The sequence below is a fragment of the Rhyacophila brunnea genome, unplaced genomic scaffold, assembly GCF_057557595.1.
Source record: "Rhyacophila brunnea isolate RB1 unplaced genomic scaffold, BYU_Rbru_1.0 scaffold_1, whole genome shotgun sequence".
NCBI lineage: Eukaryota > Metazoa > Arthropoda > Insecta > Trichoptera > Rhyacophilidae > Rhyacophila > Rhyacophila brunnea.
In genome coordinates this window covers 6,845,570-6,866,267 of record NW_028232751.1, presented here as the reverse complement: position 1 = coordinate 6,866,267, position 20,698 = coordinate 6,845,570, and the positions used below count along the sequence as shown (strand labels likewise).

The window sequence follows — 20,698 nt, the reverse complement described above, 5'->3', positions numbered from 1 at the left end:
TTTTTAAAAATCAATTAAACCCTGTATAAATCAAAACATAATATTTTATGTATCATGTGGGTGGTCGTACAAAAATAGTGCACAACTTTTCATCCATACTTATTTGATTTCGTTGAATTAAGAATACATATTGTGCATAAAAACCATACTAGATAATAATTACAAAATAAAAAGAACTTTTTATATACAACGTTTTTAAATTTTCTGTTGAATCATATAAACTTGACTTGACTAGCTTAAACGATAAAAAAAATTGTACTTGATAGAAATAATACTGAAATGTCATTTTGACATTCCATATTGATTTCCATAGTAACACACGTATATATTAAAAATTTTGTTGCTAGGACCCCAGACCCTATCAACCAATAATAGTGGATTGATTACGGATTTTTTCCGAAATAACTTTTCTAACAAAACAGAATTAACTGAAAATGAATTCAATTCTACTTAAAGATGGCTAAAAGTATTAAAAGAATGCATTGGCATCGTGTCCTGATATATTCTAAAAGTATCAAATGTCTAACTAGTCGGTAAGTTAGTTAAAAGTCGATTGCAAGATTTGTACTGTATAAACAACCACCGGACAAATAAGAATACGACCTAATAAAAACGTTGTAAAATCCCAACCATCGAAGAGGCTTCAATATGCCAGAAAGTGATATTACTACCTACCTATAAAATATTTAAAATCGTGCCATTAAAGCGAATATTTTTTGAATATATATTATGGCTTAGTTTAATTAGATTTGAAAAACTAGACTATCTGCAATTTGTAGTCTTGGTTCAATGAAAACAAATACGTTACTATGTCTGTCAAAGCTTAGTGTGCACTATTTATATCGGATCCTAACAGCCTACCTCCACCCTTCACTACTATAATTATATAATTAGTTATAAATAATGATATCATTTTTCTATCATGCCTACATAAAATTACCATTATTGGATTAAAGGAGGGTTTAGATATAAGTACATAATAGTATAGCTTCTTTGTTAATATCCTATTACTCAATAGGTATACCATATCATTTTGTTGATGTTGACCTTTATATAAATTAGCTAAATCAAGTTCAAGTGTAAAGTAATTGTAATGATTTATAAATTATATTTGATTGATATGAAGGTTCTGACTCGTGAGTGAAGCATGTAATTACAATATATTGTATACAGAGGGTGAATTTAGATGGATATTGTTTTATCGATTCTAACATACATCTACATAGCTCGCGCGGAATAACTGCTTATAATTTTTATGACTACGAGTGTATTTTGCTTTTTTCGCTATGCTGTTTTTTTGGTGTAAATGTTGCTGGACATCTGTGTTACTTAATATTTTATTTCTTTTTTCATGTAATATTGAGAATGTATTGAATTTTTAAAAAAAATGTTCGCTTCATGTAAGTACTTAGATATATCTGAATTTGAAAATTTGTAATAATATGTGTTATTTTCCTTTGTATCGAGCGGGTTTAGAATTATGCGCTTGCTTACAAATTCGAAGTATGTGAATTCCGTAAAAATATTTCATGACGCCGTTAATTTTTGTCTATAAATCTATGTACTTACTATCTACCCAATAGTTATCTGAATAATTCCAATTACTTCAAAATGTACTTAGGATTTTTTTCATAGTTGTGCGTATAATACAAAATCATCTAGATGCGACGCTTGTATGGAAAAAAATATTGGGTATAAGTCGGTTATGAGGAATACAGCGGCAAACACATTTAAAAAATAGCCGATATACTGGATTATTTGTTAGGTTAACATAACCTAACCTAACCTAAACTAACCTAACCTAACAAATAATCCGGTTTATCGGCTATTTTCAAAATGTGTTTGCCGCTGTATTCCTCATAAACGACTTGTACCAAATATTTTCGGCGCTGCCTAGGGGCTGCATTTTTTTTATCTAGGGACACTGTATGCATATTATAATATTGCCAATCATCAATCGATACTAGAACCCGTCACCAATGAGCTGCAAGGCGTTCAACTGGAGTTGCAATCTTTCAGAAGAAATTGGCAAGCTTGTAAAGCTCTTTAAAAGCCACAGAGAAACCTCAAAAGAAGAATTCGCCCTCATTATTCATGAAATTGAAATATACTGTATATATTAAATATTGACCTCTTGTTTTCCCGCTTAGTAAATAAAATGGCTCACAAATCAAAACAACCAGCAGATTTTCTTGAAAAATATTATACAAGATCAATATACATATATTCCATATCTTGATTCAATAATTTCATCCTTAAATTAAAGATTTTCTGACACCATTTGCGCTTTTACAATTTCATCCCAGAGAAATGAAATTATTAAAAAAGCATGAATTTACAAAAATTGCTTCAAAAATAGAAGCGTTCGACTGTGCAACTCCTTTAGATAATTTTATTGGTAAAGCCATATTATTGGTAAAGCCATAAAACAATATGGTATGAAACTTGAAACCAAAAAAACAATGAAACGTCAAAAATAGAATGCCTACATCGATTTTCTTGAAAATAAATGTTTTAATTACATTTATTTTTTGTACTCTTAAAATCATATTAATTGTTTTGATTTATGTGTAGAACTTGCCCCAATAAATAAGAGTGTTATATTTATATATTATACAATAATTATCTAAAAAAAATTGTACCAAAGGTGGTGCACTTGCACCATCTTGCACCACGCCGCCGGCACCCATGTCCGGTGGTTTTTATTTTTTAACTGTTTTATTTAGATTCTAACGGGTTTAAGTTTTGTACTATTTTATTTGGGTCTTTTTGCGACCCGGGTTTTGCCTTTCGGCATCTTCACGCACATGCGTACTCACCAATGGTAAATACACACTTTAGTAGTCCATTAAAATTTTAATTCAAATTCGGTCGGTAGAAGATATTAATATGTTTTATATTATAGAGATGAATTTAATATCAATACCATACGAATATATATATTTCTGATACAACATCTCACGGTGAACTGTGATACGGTCAACTATATACGTACAAATATCCAGACACGACCACATTAACAACTGGTCAACACAGACTAATATTCAAATAACTGACAAACAATGATTTTTTTTATACATAACCTTAATCGACTTTCGAAGATACCGTTTCCTTATGTTACAACGTTTTTCTTAGCTCGTATTCTTATTTGTCCGGTGGTTCTTTGTCCGATACAAATCTTGCAATCGATTTTTAACTAACTTTCCGACTAGCTAGACATTGGAAACTTTTAGAATATATCAGAACACGATGCCAATGCATTTTTTTAATACTTTTAGCTATCTTTAAGTAGAATTGAATTCATTTTCAGTTAATTCTGTTTTGTATGAAAAGTTATTTCGATACCATTATTGGTTGCTAGAGGGGTCTGGGGTCCTAGCAACTAATTTAATAATATATACGCGCGTTACTATGGAAATCAATATAACATGTCAAAATGACATTTCAGTATTATTTCTATCGAGTACATTTTTTTTTTGATCGTTTAAGCTAGTCAAGTCAAGTTTATATGATTCAACAGAAAGTTTAAAAACGTTGTATATAAAAAGTTCTTTTTATATTATTTTGTTAAATAGTCTCGTTCATGAGTATTTATTTACATTTTAAACGATCAGTGTTGTTTTTATTTATCTCGAATTGCTTTCCACAATGCAGCGACCTACTAAATTTTAAATGACGCACAAAATAATTCATTCAAATGTCCTCCCACTAGTACATTAATGTACTTAACGCTTGTGTAGACATAAAATGTATATATAAGTGTCGTAGTCACAAATTATGATTCATAAATTGTCTATCGTCTGTATTCAAATTGTATTCCATGGAAACAGTTAACAAACCTCACTTGCAATGATCAGACAGACGTAGGGAACACAAAAATAATTGGAAGCTGGTTTCATTCTGTATGAGTCTGAAACAAGATTTAAAAGTTACAATACGTATTCAATATTGATTATATTTGACGATTCGGATGATTTTTGTATTTCTCGTATCTTGTGACGATCAGATCAGATGTAGTGGATACTACAGTTTATTACATCTAAATCTATAATCATAGTTATAGTATTTTTATCGACCATGTCCGATCCTAATAAGATTACATGGGCATCCACAGAGTGGAGGTTTGTATTAACAGATTTTGCTTATACGATAATGGATGTCTGCCACTTGCTCAACCTATTAGGTTCATACTCTGACTCATACACGAATTGAAAAACAATATGTGTACTTGCCAGACCCAGGATTCGAACCTACACCACGACGCTACAGGCGGACAATTAAGCCGCGCGGTAATTAGTGGCGGTTTTTTATGAAGTAGGTGAGATTATCACTTTATTGGTGTTCATTCTTCTTCGTTAATTCTTAGTAGAAAAACATAGGAGAATATGACATCCTCTTTGATGGGACATTGTCAGCAGTTGACAAGCGGATGAAACCGGCCTTGATCATTATTAAATTATCTTGTATACATACTGCATAATATTGTGTTTTATTTATTGGAATGGTTGTTGGTCATTTGATTAAGCCATTGGGTCGTTGCACTTGCTCAAACATAAATACAAAATGCTTGGCGACATATCCGTCGGTATAATATTATGAACATCTTATTGCTCTGCGAAAAACAGCGAAAGTTCTGTATTTTTTTTATTTTCCATTTTAATGTTTTTAGATAGGTACGCATTGATTAATGTAAATGTAAATGTACATGTAAATCATCAATAACTCTATAAAATTTGTTCTTATTATGTTTTTATGATATTGCTATATAGTATATGTATCTAGGTAAAATACAGTGGGTACATACTTCGCATTATCAGAGCGCTTCTGTTTCGTGTGTAATAAATAGACAACCTGTCGCTATACGAATTTATATTATATACTTACACATAACTAGGCTTAGGATTCTTAGGTATTTAAATGTTTTTTTTGAGCGGCCCCACAACAAAGTATCAAAAATATCTATCTGTTTCAGAAAATTAAGCCCTATTTGTTAGCACCTATTTTTAAATATTTTTGGATAATTACATATTTTTACATATTCTAGTTTAAGCACATATTTTTACATAAATACAAAATTTCAATGTTCCTGGACCAATAAAACAGTGTTTTAAATCAAAATACTGGACTTCAAGCGCTGCAGAACATTAAAGCTGTTTTGGAAAATCCATCAGATGCCTCAGATGTTTCAATTTTTTTACTTCAGACTTCATTTACATACGCAATAATAACATCTGTAAAAGTGGAAAGAAGTTTTTCCGTGTATAAAAATTTGCTAAGATCAAATTGTCAAAGATTCAATTTCGCAAATTTGAAGCATTATTTTATTATTTATTGTAACAAAGCGTTTTCTATGTGTGAATAAATACTAAATTAAACTGTTGAAATAGATATAATTTATTGTAATAGTTACTTATTTAAATTTTTAGCACCTATTTTTGTTTTTTAGCACATAATTATGAAATTTTATTAACATATTTGCCGATTATATCTACATATTTTGGGTACCTATTATTCATTTTTTAGCACCTAAAAATCTTAAGCCTACACATAACGAATGTCAAGAAAATGTAATGCATACAATCCTTGAGTTATATAATAACTGTTGTTTCAGATGAAGTGGGTTGTTCTGTCGTTGTTGGTGCTCTGCGTGGTGAACTTGGCGTCGGCTGATGGAGAGATCTGGGAAGACGACGACCATCAAGTCCTGATTCGCAATGAACGCGGAGTACAGAACCGAGGTAATACATTTCTTCTGTCTTCACCACGTTTTGTTCACCATTTCCCCACCCACTGCTGAATATGTAGAAATTGCCCATTAAAACCTGCGGATTATATTTGTCTCCTGCCTGGTAGTTTAGAAATCTTACATAATTGTACCAGTTCTTACTAAATGAATATATTTTCCCGCTGTGGCGTTACTACTATTATTTTTACCACGTTTTTATTAGCTCGTTTTCTTGTTTGTCCAGTACAAATCTTGCAATCGATTTTTAACTGACTTCCCGACTAGCTAGACATTTGAAACATTTAGAATATATCAGAACACGATGACAATGGATTCTTTTAATACTTTTAGCCATTTTTAAGCAGAATTGAATTCATTTTCAGTTAATTCTGTTTTGTATGAAAAGTTAGTTCGAAAAAAATCCGCAAGGTGGCGCTTCCATGGAATTCAATGCTTGCACTTTTGCGTAACGGCGTTCGACGATTTTGAAAAAAGAATTAACTTGCTCTCTTATTTTTTGTTTGTTTGTTTTTACTTCATACACGTACAAGTTTTAAAAATCTCATATATTATGTTATTCAATTAATAAATGTTTGAAAATTTCTTATAATTGCTCTCTTTATTACGCATAATTCATCAAAAAATAAATAAAAAAACGTATTTATTAATACATAGAATTGTCAAGTTTATATGATTCAACAGAATTTAAAAACGTGGTATATAAAAAGTTTTTTTTATCTTGTAATTATTTGGATTGGGTGCGCTATTTTAACTGATTAATAATATGTTATGTATATTGTATTAATTTGAGAAACAATATATTATATTATCTGAACTTACAATATCTATCCACTAACGATTAGTGACTAACTCTTAGTGTCTGCTTTTGAGAGAGATGTTTTATGATAATATTTTTATAGCCTTATATTGTCTATTTCTAAAAGGTATTACGCTATGATTTCTTAATTTTTATTAGTGGCGAAGGGTAGAGGTAGGCTGTTAAGATCCTATATTAATATTGTACACTAAACTTTGGCAGTCAAATGTATTTTGTTTTCATTAAACTAAGACTACAACGTTTAGAGAGTGTTTGTTGGTTTTTAAATTTCAAAATAACCCTGCCTCCAAGTCATAGCAGATAATAGTTAAAAAAATATTCATATATTAGAATAGATAGAAGAATATTTTTTTATCGATTATGGTTTGGGTAGGCAGGGCTTAAAGATTTTTTTAATCTAACCAACAATATCTGTAATATGTATTCTTAATTCAATGAAAACAAATAAGTATGACTGAAAAAGTGTGCATAATTTTTGTCGGATTACTTTAATTTAAAAAATTAACCAGTACCATCTGCAAATTGTATTATTAGTTCAATGATGTTATGTATATCAGTTGAATCTTAACAGCCTACCTCCACTCTTCACCATTGCCTACAACCTTGCATTTTTATCTTTATTATCATTTAAAATGTTATTCACTAAGTTAAAGACATAATTATTGTTTTATGTATAAATATGATCAGATTTTTATATTTAATATTGATATATTATACAAGTTTTATATGCATTACTTACATTCATGTACTAACATAATGTGATTAATTTTATTAACATGCACCAAAAATAGCCTAACTTTGTTTTATTCGATATTTAAATGTGGACCATTTTAATTTTCATTGTCCAACCAAGATTTGCAACCCAGAATCATCCGAAATAAACTATATAGCATAATAAAAATACTAGTTCTCATTAAATCAGTGAAAAATAACGTAATCATTAATTAATCTTTAATATTATTATATTATTTTGTTTCTTATTTATATTAATGAAAAAAAGGTATTGTTCGTTTATCAGGAATACAGCGGAAAACACATTTTGAAAATAGCCGATAAACTGGATTATTTGTTAGGTCAACCTAACCGAACCTAACCTAACCTAACCCAACCTAACCTAATCTAAACTAACCCAAACTAACAACGTAGAACTAGAACAGTACCGAAAAAAAAAATTTAATTTCCTCTTCTCTACTTTTACACATGTTGGGCAAAATATATAATATACATAATTTATATTTATGAATTTAATCACAATAAAAACATATTACAAAATTAGAAATATTTATGTAATAAAAAAGGTTTGATTTTGCATTGAGAACTGAAACATTCCGGCATGAAAATGTATCACATAAATGTATAGTTAATCATATTAATACTATCAACCGAGGGTACTTGGTGTAATTTGATTTCCGATTCGAATGGATTAAGTGTTGTACTCTATATTTGAGTCGTTTCTAACAACACAATCAGTGTGTATTGCCCGAAGATGCCGAAAGGCGAAACCCCGGTCGTAAAAACCAACTCAGAGGCCATCCATGGACTGAAACCGTATGCGGTTTAGATCCGTGTGCCACACTAAACTTATAATTTTTGTTTATGAAAATATATTTTCACTAAATTTGTGTATGTGTATGGTATAAACGGATACGATCAGATACTTATAATATAGTTTGTGAAAATATATTTCCATGAATAGAAAAGATAAGCTTAGTATGGCACACGGCTCGAAACCGCATACGGTTTCAGTCTATGGATGGCCTCTCAAATGGAATAGTACAAAACGTAAATCCATTAGAATTTATAAATCTTATCATTTGAATTAAAATTTTGCAGATTTTTTTAAATCAAAAACTTTTATCTATGTGGACATATTATTTCGAATATGCAAATTTAACGGTAATTTAATAGCACACATTTTCTCACGTACATTCCAGTTATATTGGTTGAATTATTTATTTTTACAAAAAAATATTCCAGGAACTTGCCGATATGTAAAGGGTCCATGGTCGGAGTGCGAGTCAAAATCCAACATTCGCTCACGAACGCTTACACTGAAGAAAGGAGATCCTTCCATGTGCGAGCAAACTAAAACTATTCAAAAGAAGTGTAAACGAGGTAAGATTATTCAATATTTCTTTTATTAATAATAAAATCAGCGCTCCAACTGGATAATTTTACGAACCGGATCACTAGATAATTCTCCGAAAATATTAACATATTTATGTACTTACTTAACGCTATACCTCAGTTGAGGCATGGTCTAAAAAGATCGTGGCTAGGCGATGCGCGGATTGCGGGTCGCGGGTGCAAATGACGCATGCCGAACGAAATATAATCATGTAAATCCAACATGCGCCCATTTAATGTTCTGTTTATTCTTTATTAACTTTCTTCTTGCACTACGGTGCATGGTTGCAGCATCAGTCCCGTGTGGCTCCGTCTCGGGACGGAATGAGCTCTTAAATCACTTCTTTCGGACACGTTTAAAGCGTCATAGAAAGCGGGTGGTGGTGGGCACTTTTTTGTTCTATTGGTAACAAAATAATATATTCATTGACATGTTTTCTTTTTCAAGTAAATGGGTAACGTTTTTAGTCATCTTTACACGATTTAAGAATATTTTCATCCGACGCCATGACAAAACGATTCGACGTGCGGACACCTCGACTGTCGGTCTCCGATTGGCGACTAGTGAGAAAATTCGTCGCACCTACTGTTGAAAATTATTTGCCGTTTCACTGATGTATCGTCTTAATAATTTTATGAATTATATAAAAATCATTGTATTAGATTTTTTGTTATATACTTGTCAAGCTCAGACTGTCAAATTGAATAATAGTCTTGGTGACATGCAAGATTTGGGCATAGTGTTATCGGCGTTGTACAGGTCTCTCAGCCAGAGTTGCGGCGAGCTATAGCGAATGCAGATACGAAATATTGTGTGTATTGGTGCATTTCTAAGGCAACGGGCATTGCACAACATCCACGAGAAATAGGCGTTTGTCTTGCTCACACTTACTTATTGCACTTATACCAAAAAGAGGACAGCATACGTAGATGTTGATGTTCTGTATATAAACAATGCGTCTGTGTGAATCTTGCTTCGCCTCAACTTTCGTTAACACATCTATAGACGAAACCGTCAAAAACATTACTTTTTTAAATTTAAATTTAAATATTGCAAATCAACGCTGTATATGCTATATAAATGAGCATAGATAATAATGCTCTCTTTTAGGGTTGAGTAAACCTTTACAGGACCTATACAAACGTCTTGTACATCAGAATTGGTGAATGGCGGGAGAGGATGCCAGACTTTAGCTGATTTTGTAGACCAAAGTAGTACCCATTCGCTGTTATTTTTTTTTTATATCCCCACTTTCGACATTCTTGTTAGTTGCTAAGAAACCGAGGTACACCAAACTCACACACTGAAAGAGGTAGTAAATGCTATTTCATCGAAAATTGCGACACGTGGTCTCTTTGAGCATTATTTTACGATGTGGACTGTACAAACTTTATTTGATACCTAGCAATATTTACACATTGTGTTAATATTATACATGTTAATTTTAAAAAAAATGTTTGTGCGTTTGCATTAGTGTAGGGGGCAAGAGTTCACAAACAATTATATGATTTGTTTGCGTGTGGTTACTAGGTTTTAATTTGCATCGTGATTGACTGTTTCAGGATGCCGTTACGAGAAAGCCGCGTGGAGTCAGTGCAAGGAGAACGGCGAAATGACAAGAACAGATATCCTCAAAACAAACAGCGACTCAGGATGCGAGCCCAATCGTCAAATTACGAAAAAGTGCAATAGAAACAAACCAGCGAAGGCTAACAAAGATAAGGGTAAACATACATAATATGAAACACCTCAGATACATAGAGTATCCATCACATAACTTTGCAATTGTACAAAGTGACAAGGATTTGTGTGTATGTATACGCACTCCGTATCAATGTATTAGTAAAAGCCAGGCACTTGATTGGTTTACTTACGTTTTAGTATTCAAAATAATTCAAAACAATTACAATACAAAAAGAACTTTTTATTTCTGTTGAATCATATAAACTTGACTTGACTAGCTTAAGCGATCAAAAAAAAATTGTACTTGATAGAAATAATACTGAAATGTCATATTGATTTCCGTAGTAATGCACGTATATATTAATATTAATAATTTAGTTGCTAGGACCCACTTAGCAACCAATAATAGTTTTATTTTTTACGGATTTCTTCCGAAATAACTTTTCATACAAAACCGAATTAACTGAAAATGAATTCAATTCTACTTAAAGATGGCTAAAAGTTTTAAAAAAATGCATTGGCATCATGTTCTGATAATATAATCTAAAAGTTTCAAATGTCTAGCTAGTCAGGAAGTTAGTTAAAAATCGATTGCAAGATTTGTATCGGACAAACAACCACCGGAGAAATAAGAATACGAGCTAAGAAAAACGTTGTAATTGTAAAAATCTATTCCAAATTGCAAGGTTACGTGAAGGGTACTCTACCGACTAGAAAAACCTTTAATCAAATACGACACCGGGCGTGACTCGAACCCGAATATGCTATTATACCAATTGACACACTCTCGTCCTACCTAATCACGATGAAATTAAATAGAGCCTAGTAGGTACTAGTAGTAATTATTTGGTTTTGTGGTTTGAGTCAAGGTATCAATAATAGGTACTTAACTTGATTCTCCGTTCAAATTCCTTATATAAAATAGTTTAATAAGGGTGAACGACATAACTATACAGTTTTAGAAGTACTTATCGATATTTGACTTTGTAAACATGTAAACGAAATAAGAACCTAGGCCGCCCCATAAAAGACCACGCGCTACTCGGATCGCCTGGACTCTTTTGGTCAATAAGGAGCCACATTAGAGCTCCATTCCTCGGACGCTCATCACTCACATATATTTTCGTAAGGATTTCTGGACTATCATTGTGGCACACGTTTGTTCTAAAAACTCCACACCAAGAAAAATATTTTCCATCCGCGTCAGCAAACAAATATACCTACATAATATGCATTTGTATCTGAGTGGCTTAGAAACAAAAATTGCAGTTTTCATTTTCATATATTTGATGTTGGCGAGTCATTAAACATATCTTTTACCTTTCTTTTGTGTATAATTTCCAAAAAGTATTTTTAAATGTTGTTTGTATACTAAGAATTAATATATTATAATATCATTAAATGAAGCTGAATGCAGAACTATTCTAACTCACATTTGAAATATTTTACAGGAGTGTTTTTTGAAAGATGCTATTTATGTTATTTATTATTTAAAGATATATTTATGTATCATTATTTTCATTTATAGTCCTACTAAAATATGATGAATACATTTAATCTAAACAAGTAATAAATAATTTAAGTATGTTGTTTATAATAAACTATTTTATAATAGGTACTTACTTTTTTTAGAAATTATACATATAAAAGATAAATAAAATATTTTAATCGACTTGTCAACATTAAAAAAAATGGAAACTGCCGTTTTTTCTAGATCCCTCATTTGTATCGTGTGATAAATGTATGTAAATTCTATAATATCATAAGCAAATCAATATAATGGAATAATATTCATAGCTAAAGAACTCGTCGATTTCTGTGTTCATTTATTTACCGAACCGATGTATCATAGTATGGACTATACTTGAACAATAACTAAATAAATAAAGTTGTTTTCGTTAAAATTGCCATTACGTCCTTTGGCCACGAAATATTTCACATATAGTGGACATGATTTGTTATGCCGTGTCCACACTGGCAACAACTTACTTCCTCAACGTAACCTTCATAACTGTACTAAGAAACTCTGGATCAAACTTATTAAACTTTTATGGAGGTATTGGTTTTCCTGTGAACTAATACTTTACTTGGTTAGTCCCCTCATCGGTTTTCGCCCTCTGCCCCTTTCAACAAACGTATTGCCCAAAACTGATAGCTTTTCGACAATTTCTTCGGCAACACTTCGAACTGTATGCCAAAAAATGTTAAAATACAAAGCAGGTACACAGAGACCAGTCTCTCGTTGGTGGGCACTATCGTGGATATTATTAGTGCTGTGTTCCATCCACATAATAATAAATTTAATTATCCAAGAGAGATATGTACACCGTAGAACACTTCGCACATGTCTTTACTCTCCTCAGCGTGCCAAATGAGCGTTCTACGGTACATGTTGTTGTAGGTAACGTGAGCACAATTTTAATGGCTTGACAAACTGCAGGATAACATCGTTCAGCCTTTTCAAGTCTATCAATGTACGAGTATTCTATTTTTGATGGTTCATTGTTTTTTTTTTGTTCCAAGTTTCATCGCATGTTGTGGTTTCACTAATAAAAAAAATTATTATCCAAGAGAGTTACACTACAGAACACTTACATTTTTGAAGAATTCTTTATAAATTCATGATTTTTTAATAATTCCATTTCAATAGCGCAAAAAGTGTGCAATGGTTTTCTGAAAATCGTTCATTTAAGGATGAAATTATTGAATCAAGGTATGGTATATAATATATTGATTTTCTATAGTATTCTTCAAGAGAACCTGCCGGTTGATTTGATTTGTGAGTCATTTTCTTCACTAAGCAGGCTAACAAGAAGTCAATATTTTAATATAACACAACATACTTCAATTTCATAAAGAATGAGGGCGAATTCTTCTCATGCGGTCTCTCTGTGGCTTTTAAAGAGCTTAATAAGCTTGCCAATTTCTTTATTGAGCGATTGCAGCTCATTGGTGACAGTTTCTAGTATCTATAAATATTTGGCAATTATATCATCATCAGTCGGGGTCAATCCACTGCTGGATGAAGGCCTCTCCAAGCTTCTTCCAACTCTCTTGGTCCTGTGTTGTTCGCTGCCACGTATTTCCGCCGAACTTTACCAGTTCGTCAATCCAACGGATTTTAGGACGACCCTGTGGCCGTTTCGTGCCCCTTGGGTACCACTGGATGACGGCATTTGTCCAGCGGCCGTACTTTCGGCGAGCAATGTGCCCCGCCCATCTCCATTTCAGCTGTTTGGCAACGTCTATTACATCGCGTACTCCTGTATGCTTTCTAACCCATTCGTTTCTCAATTATATGCATGGCTACAACAAAATTACTTGTATATACTGCTATGTAAAGCTGACGAGCCTTTTGCCTTGTTTATGAGTTTCCATTTTCTGATAGTTTTTCCAGAGCAGCAATTATTTCTTTAAAGTTTTCTTTAAAAATACATATTGCTTTATGTTTGCCTGACCAGCTGGTTTCGCACAACAACGGAATATCAGGAAGCATACATATTTCTTCTTAGAGTAGAATCTCGGAAAATTTTATTATTTCCTTGATAGTTCCTACCGTGATGTGTGAGAAATATTCTTGGTTGTAATAGCTTAGGTATGAATTACTAGCCGCCGTTATAGTAAGGTTTAGGCAAGTGAATGTCGAATAGATAGGGGACTATGGGATGGGTGCAAATTATAAACTACAACGCCTACCTGACATAATATTTAACAATTGGTGGAATAAGAATATGAGTTTTCTTACATGCACCACCTTACACATAATCCTGGCGTAGCCCATGCTTCGAGCGTTGGCTGTATTCTGCTCGTATTGTCTAGGATTAGAACTCATACGGAAACATGGATAACATCAAGGATTGAACCAACCATATCTTTTTATTTCTTGAGATATGACGGACTGTCCATATGCCAGTCGGGTCATAGCGAATTTGTGTCTGAAGTGCCTAAATAAAAAATAAAATAATAGTTCAGGTAGATGAAAAATATGAAATAACCCCGATATAAATAATAAGGATTTCAAGTTATACACATTTTTTATTTTGAAACGTCGCAGTTTTTAAAAATGAAAATGAAAAAATTAAAACTATGTATTTACTACGTCCACGGTGGCCGCGCAGCTTAAGCGTTGGACTATCAAGCCGTGGGTCCCAGGTTCGAATCCTGGGTCTAGCAAGTACACATATTGTTTTTCAATTTGTGTGTGAGTCAGGGTATGGACCTAATAGGTTGAGCAAGTGGCTGACATCCATTTCTCGTAAAAAACAAAATCTGTCAATACAAACCTCCACTCTGTGGAGGCCCATATGATCCTATCAGGATCGGACATGGTCGAAAAAAATATACGTAATATGAAATATTAAATAATCCCGATATAAATAAATAGGATTTCAAGTTATACACATTTTTTATTTTGTAAACGTTGCAGTTTTTAAAAATGAAAATGAAAAAATTAAAACTATGTATTTACTACGCCCATGGTGGCCGCGCGGCTTAAGCGTTGGACTATCACGCCGTGGGTCCCAGGTTCGAATCCTGGGTCTGGCAAGTACACATATTGTTTTTCAATTTGTGTGTGAGTCAGGGTATGGACCTAATAGGTTGAGCAAGTGGCTGACATCCATTTCTCGTAAAAAACAAAATCTGTTAATACAAACCTCTACTCTGTGGAGGCCCTATTCAATCTAGCCCTGTCCTATCCTATTAGGATTGGACATGGTCGAAAAAAAATTATTCAAAATAATTTTTGCTGTATTACAGAAAACTAAATAAATTATTAAAAGAAAAAATATAGTACGCGTTGTCATCTGTTGAAAATGTATAGGTTTTTGTTTCTCAGAAAAAAATAACCGAGAATTTGAGAAACTCTGAGACCCCTTTTTTATTTAGGTACCTCTTCCGACCAAAAATACTTACCGACGAATTCAATAAATTTCATTTTAAACCAAAGTCAATGATTTTTTTTACGTTTTTCGAGCATTTTTTTTTCAATGTTCTCCAAATCTCCTTATATTGCGAAATTATAGTACTTTGCACCAATTTGTTGAACGGAAATATCGAAATTTTAGTACTTTCTACATATTTTTCCCGATATTCAAAATTATAGTATTTTGGGCGTACTATACCTGTTTTATATTGTACATAGTACGCGGTCCAAAATTATAGTACACATGCTATACTGCCCTAAGGAAGAAGGCAGTAACTCGCAAAATTTCTGAAATTGAGTTATGAATGCAATCCGTTAGGTCATTTTGAAAGCTATATATTCTGTTCACTTTAAAATCAGTATTATCACTAAAATACCGTTAAAATCCTTAGTGAAAAATAGACATCTTCTAAAATAATACATTTTTTTAGCAAAAAGGCAGTAAATTGCACCTATTCATTGCAGTTACTGCTTGTTTATTATTACTTTGTTTGTATTTTAACATCTTACTAATAAAAATTATCACCGTTTTTTATTAATTTACAGTAGTAAAGTTTGAGAAAAAACACATTAAGTATGTCATTTAACTCGAAAGTGTGTGAGAGTCAGTTACTGCCTTCTTCCTTAGAAGGGCAGTATAAGTATAGTACAGTTGGTAACGCTATTCTCCAATGATTAATCTATAATTAGGGTTTAGTAGGGTTACCAAAGCGTATGTGTGTACAGGCTTTTATTTTAACGAAGTTTTAGTTGACTGTAAAATAATATTATCATTTTTTAATTTCAGGAAGTCGGCGTAATCATCAGTAAGGATCTACCATCCACAGATCTGAGTCGATCACTATATCAGATCTCCAAACATTACAGTAATATATTATATTTAGACTTTTTTTAATGATACTGATTAACGAACGAGAGTGCATTTAGTTTAATACATATGTAAAAAGCACTTTATGAAAGTTTCAACAACACTAACTTAATGAAATTATCAAAATATTTATAAATTCCATTTAGGACACACAAACCTAATAAAATAAATTTATAAAATACCTACTCCTAAATATAATAATGTCATTTTCGATTCATCTGTAAATTAATATCCTAAGATCGGTCCTTGCAGAGATCATTAACTTAGATTTATGTTAATAAGTAAAAAAAAAAAATGTACAGTATGCGATCTTTTGTTCAACCTAAATAATGTTAAGAATTATAGATGATTTACTTCCAAATAATAAACAAGTTTTATTGCTTAATGTATGTGCCAAAACTTTTTTAATTTATATTTAAGACTCCTTTCAACGGCGTACACATGCTATTATATTATATAAAAGAACATATTAGAACAATTTGTATAGGTATAAAAATACATTACACAAATAAAAATCAGTTTTTATAATATCAAGTTATAGAAAAGAAAAATGACATAGTATATTGTTAATTATCATATATAATATATTAATTACTAGATAATTGATTTCATTAGCATTATTCCAGGCTATCATGGTAAAATAATACATTGGAGAGGGAGGCAGAATGAAGCACTTTACAGTATAATAAATATTTAAAAAAAAGTTTTAAGTTATAATGGTTTATCATCGGTGCCCCAATTTAAAATGAAACAAAAAATATTAATACTGTCATGTTTTATAATGGAGTTGTTGTATCCATTGGTGGTGTGCGGTGACTTTTAATATCGGACATGCTTTTCACTATCAGCTATCAGAACAGTTATTTACTATTTACATATTAAAATATTTTAAGCGGAAGTTATGTCATTATTAAATTTTTTATTTATATTTAGTCTATACTCAAAACGCAACTACCACAACTAAATAAGTATACTTATAATATTTTTCATATAATATTAGCTCGTTTTAACTAAGTTAAAGTTTTTTTTTATGAATGTTTTATGTTATGAATATCTTGGAATAAACAAACTAGGGATGCGTCGTGTCCATAGCATATTAGAAACCGTACGCCACTGGTATCGATGATAAAATATTATTTTATTTTGAGTTACATTTCTTCAGCATGACGTCATCGAATTTTCACCCAAGAACATGTGATTTATTGGTGTTAATTATATCTGAATTTAAGATGCAATCCAAATGCCATGCTGGTACTTATACACATATACAACCAAGTAAAATTCAGAGTAGCAAAAACTACTTAGGTACCGAAATTCCTACTGAAAAAAGATAAAAACAGTACACATGTGTACTTAATTTAATAGCAATTCAGATATGAAAATGCGTTGGGCTTCAACCAAATTATTGGTCACGTATATTAAATGTGTGTAGCGGCAAAAGTTTAAAAACCATTGTATAAACTGTTTGCAGGCATATATAAGTATGAAGTAGGCTTAATATACATTTTACGGTTACTTATAATTTGTACAAATAGATTATGACCGAAATCATTTATACCCATTGCAGATGGCAGAAAATCTTTGAAACCAAACTACATTTTCCTAATTAATTTTGGACGAATTTTAAAATTGTATGCCATGTCATTTGTTTAAACTAGTTTTCCAATTAGACTTTAGTATTAATACAATATGGACGGTACAAATACCCATTGCAGATGGTAGAATAGCTTCGTCGTTAAAACTAGTATAATCAAATGATTGTCGTATCTCAAATAAATGACACATGTTTTTAAAATTTGTTCAAAATAAATTAAAAAGATGTAATTTGGTTTCGAAGCTTTTCTGTCATGTGCAATGAGTACATAATCTTTCGGCTATAATGTATTAGTTCTAATATTTTGGTACAATTTCCTTGACACAGCATTATATCATATTTAAAATATATGCATATAAACTTAAAGAAATAATTTTATATTAATAAAATGTTGCAATTATTCAACTCCTCTCTCTCGCCATGTATCCTACACACACTGTTTTGGAAATAACTGTACCTATCTGCTTAAACACTCCCTAATTAAACAACAAAATATTAAAATTCTGTGGTCTTTGGTTGATTTAAGATAAATGAAAAAATTGTAATGTTTAATTGAAACTCGTTTGAAACTATAAAATCTCCCTGTAACCCGAGAAAGGAATGACAAATTTCAAAAGTTTAGCATTGACCAAATGAAAGATCCCACCTAATTTCGTAAATCTGTACCGATAACTACATATATCTCTATTTAGAGATTTATCAAATCATAAATTATTGATCAACAACTACAGAGTTGACTTTAGATGCTTTTCTGAATGTACGTTGCATAACTAAAAACTCGTAATATAAAATACAAAATATCATAATATTACAAGTAATTAATAAAATTAAAAAAAACACACATCGAGGAGTAAACCTATCGGGAATATATTGAAGGGTTTGTGTACATAGTTTGTTATACGGATTAGGGTCTTTGACATTGAATAAGAAAATAAAAGTTGGAAAGTAAACCATCGATTCACTTTAATTTATACTTATTTGGTCAGTATTTTAAATACCAGTAAAAAAAAAACAATGACTGAAGTGATTTTAACTAAATAAATTTATAATTCATAACATCGAAAAAAAATTACATTTTGAATAGAATTACTGATTTAATAAAAATAAATCGTACAGTTTCAAATAAATGCGAAATTATTACGAATGATCTAAAAATATCAGAAATTTATTTAAAAAAAAACATGTCAGTTTTTAAATTATTTCTTTTATTGATCCTGAAAACATAACTGACATGTGAAAGCTACATCAATCCAACAAGTAGCTCTAAAATAATCTTTAAATACTAGGTATTAAAGAAACTAATATATGATCATATTATTTCACTAGGATCATGAGTATATAATATATGTATCTACGTTTAATTGAATCTAGTGAAAACAAACTTCTCACTTTTATTTTTAATTTATTTGGGTAGTTATTATGTAGTTATATTATATTAATAATTAATCTATGTGCACTGTATTCATATTACATTTCATTATAACTATCTAATACTTCAATAAATATAAATCAAAATAATATAATGCGTTATTTAAATTTCTGCTAGTTATTTCATATTTAAATAACAAATTATGTATCCATATTGTTTCAAATATAATTTCAAAGCGATGCCAAACACCAACACAAGTTTTGTTATTAACAGCGAATTTACGATTTTACGTGTGGTCCACTATAAATATTTAGGAACATATTGTGTCAATGAGAAATGGGACCTGTCTCAAGAAATAAAAACTATAATTGAGATCACCAAAATGAGACGTCTCCTTAGCAACCTTAACCTTAACTGCGTATGGTTCGTTGTTATTTTCTCTCAATCCATTTCTATTATATCGATGTATGGACGCTATACCAAGAGATATCATGAAGAGTTGAGGCTTTCGATATATGGCTAAATAGACGTATTCTCAATATTCCTTGGACTGAATGGGAAAGAACTGAGAAGTTCTGCGTAGTATCAAAACCAGGAAACTACAGTACCTCGGCCACATTATGAGGTGACAAAAATACAGCATTCTCCAGTTTGTCATCCAGGGAAAGATCAACGGAAAGCGTAGCAGTGGACGACGCCGCAATATCGTGATTCAAGAACCTCCATGATTGATACAGTTACTACAGCTCCGCCGAACTGTTCCGGGTACTAGACGATAAGGGGCAAATGGTGGCCAACCTCCGATAGAACATGGCACGATAAGAAGAATAATTTCAAATGGAGAAAAATAGTTGGCTGTCAAAGGTAACTTTAAACAATGTGAGAATCGTTGACAAAATTGACTGTTGGTGTCATAACTCACATTTTTCAATGAAAAATGTGATTCTGTCATCAACACCTTTCTAGCCAATCAGAGAGCTCTATTTCTCAGTGTGCTGTGTGTATGCAGCCTTAGGAGTATTATATATATTTAAAAAAAATGTATATAGATTCACTCACTCATTAATATTCAAGAAAGATCTATACTTTTCTTCTAATTACAAAAAAACAGTGCTCTGGTATTTTTTTGCGATTATCTCAAAACTCGAATTATGGAGTTGTTAGTATCTGAGTTATAAAAATAGTTGAGTTTTTATTAATTTTTTCCTATCACATAATTTATCAAAAAATATGTGAGAAGTTAATTTCAACAAATAATTATTTTTTCATAAGATACTGTAGGTACTTATATTTAAACTGAATATTTATACCATGTTCGATACAAAGAAGATCATGTCAAAGTGGTGATTATTTTAACAGATTTTTAGTTTTATGTTAGCCACTTTCTCAATTAGGTGCATACTCTGTGTCCAAACACACATGTGAATTTGGCCGTAAATTAAATTTAAAAAAAAAAACAATATTATTGGTTAATTATAATATTAACTATATCATGGTAGAATTGGCAGCAATAATTTAATAATATGTTTTTACTACAAAATACAGCCAAATTTACATGTTGTCCTATTT

At 31.3% G+C, this 20,698-nt stretch overlaps 1 protein-coding gene across 1 annotated transcript in view; it reads left to right on the top strand.

The window, feature by feature from the left end:
• The window catches only part of LOC147079428 (uncharacterized), a 32,518-nt gene extending 15,811 nt beyond the window's left edge, over positions 1–16,707 (top strand). The window contains exons 2-5 of the mRNA XM_085940879.1: positions 5,612–5,738; positions 8,541–8,678; positions 10,254–10,415; positions 16,086–16,707. Coding sequence (XP_085797005.1) covers positions 5,612–5,738; positions 8,541–8,678; positions 10,254–10,415; positions 16,086–16,108 — 450 coding nt within the window. The 3' untranslated portion in view covers positions 16,109–16,707. The remainder of the gene's footprint in view (positions 1–5,611; positions 5,739–8,540; positions 8,679–10,253; positions 10,416–16,085) is intronic.
• Positions 16,708–20,698: the final 3,991 nt, after the last annotated feature.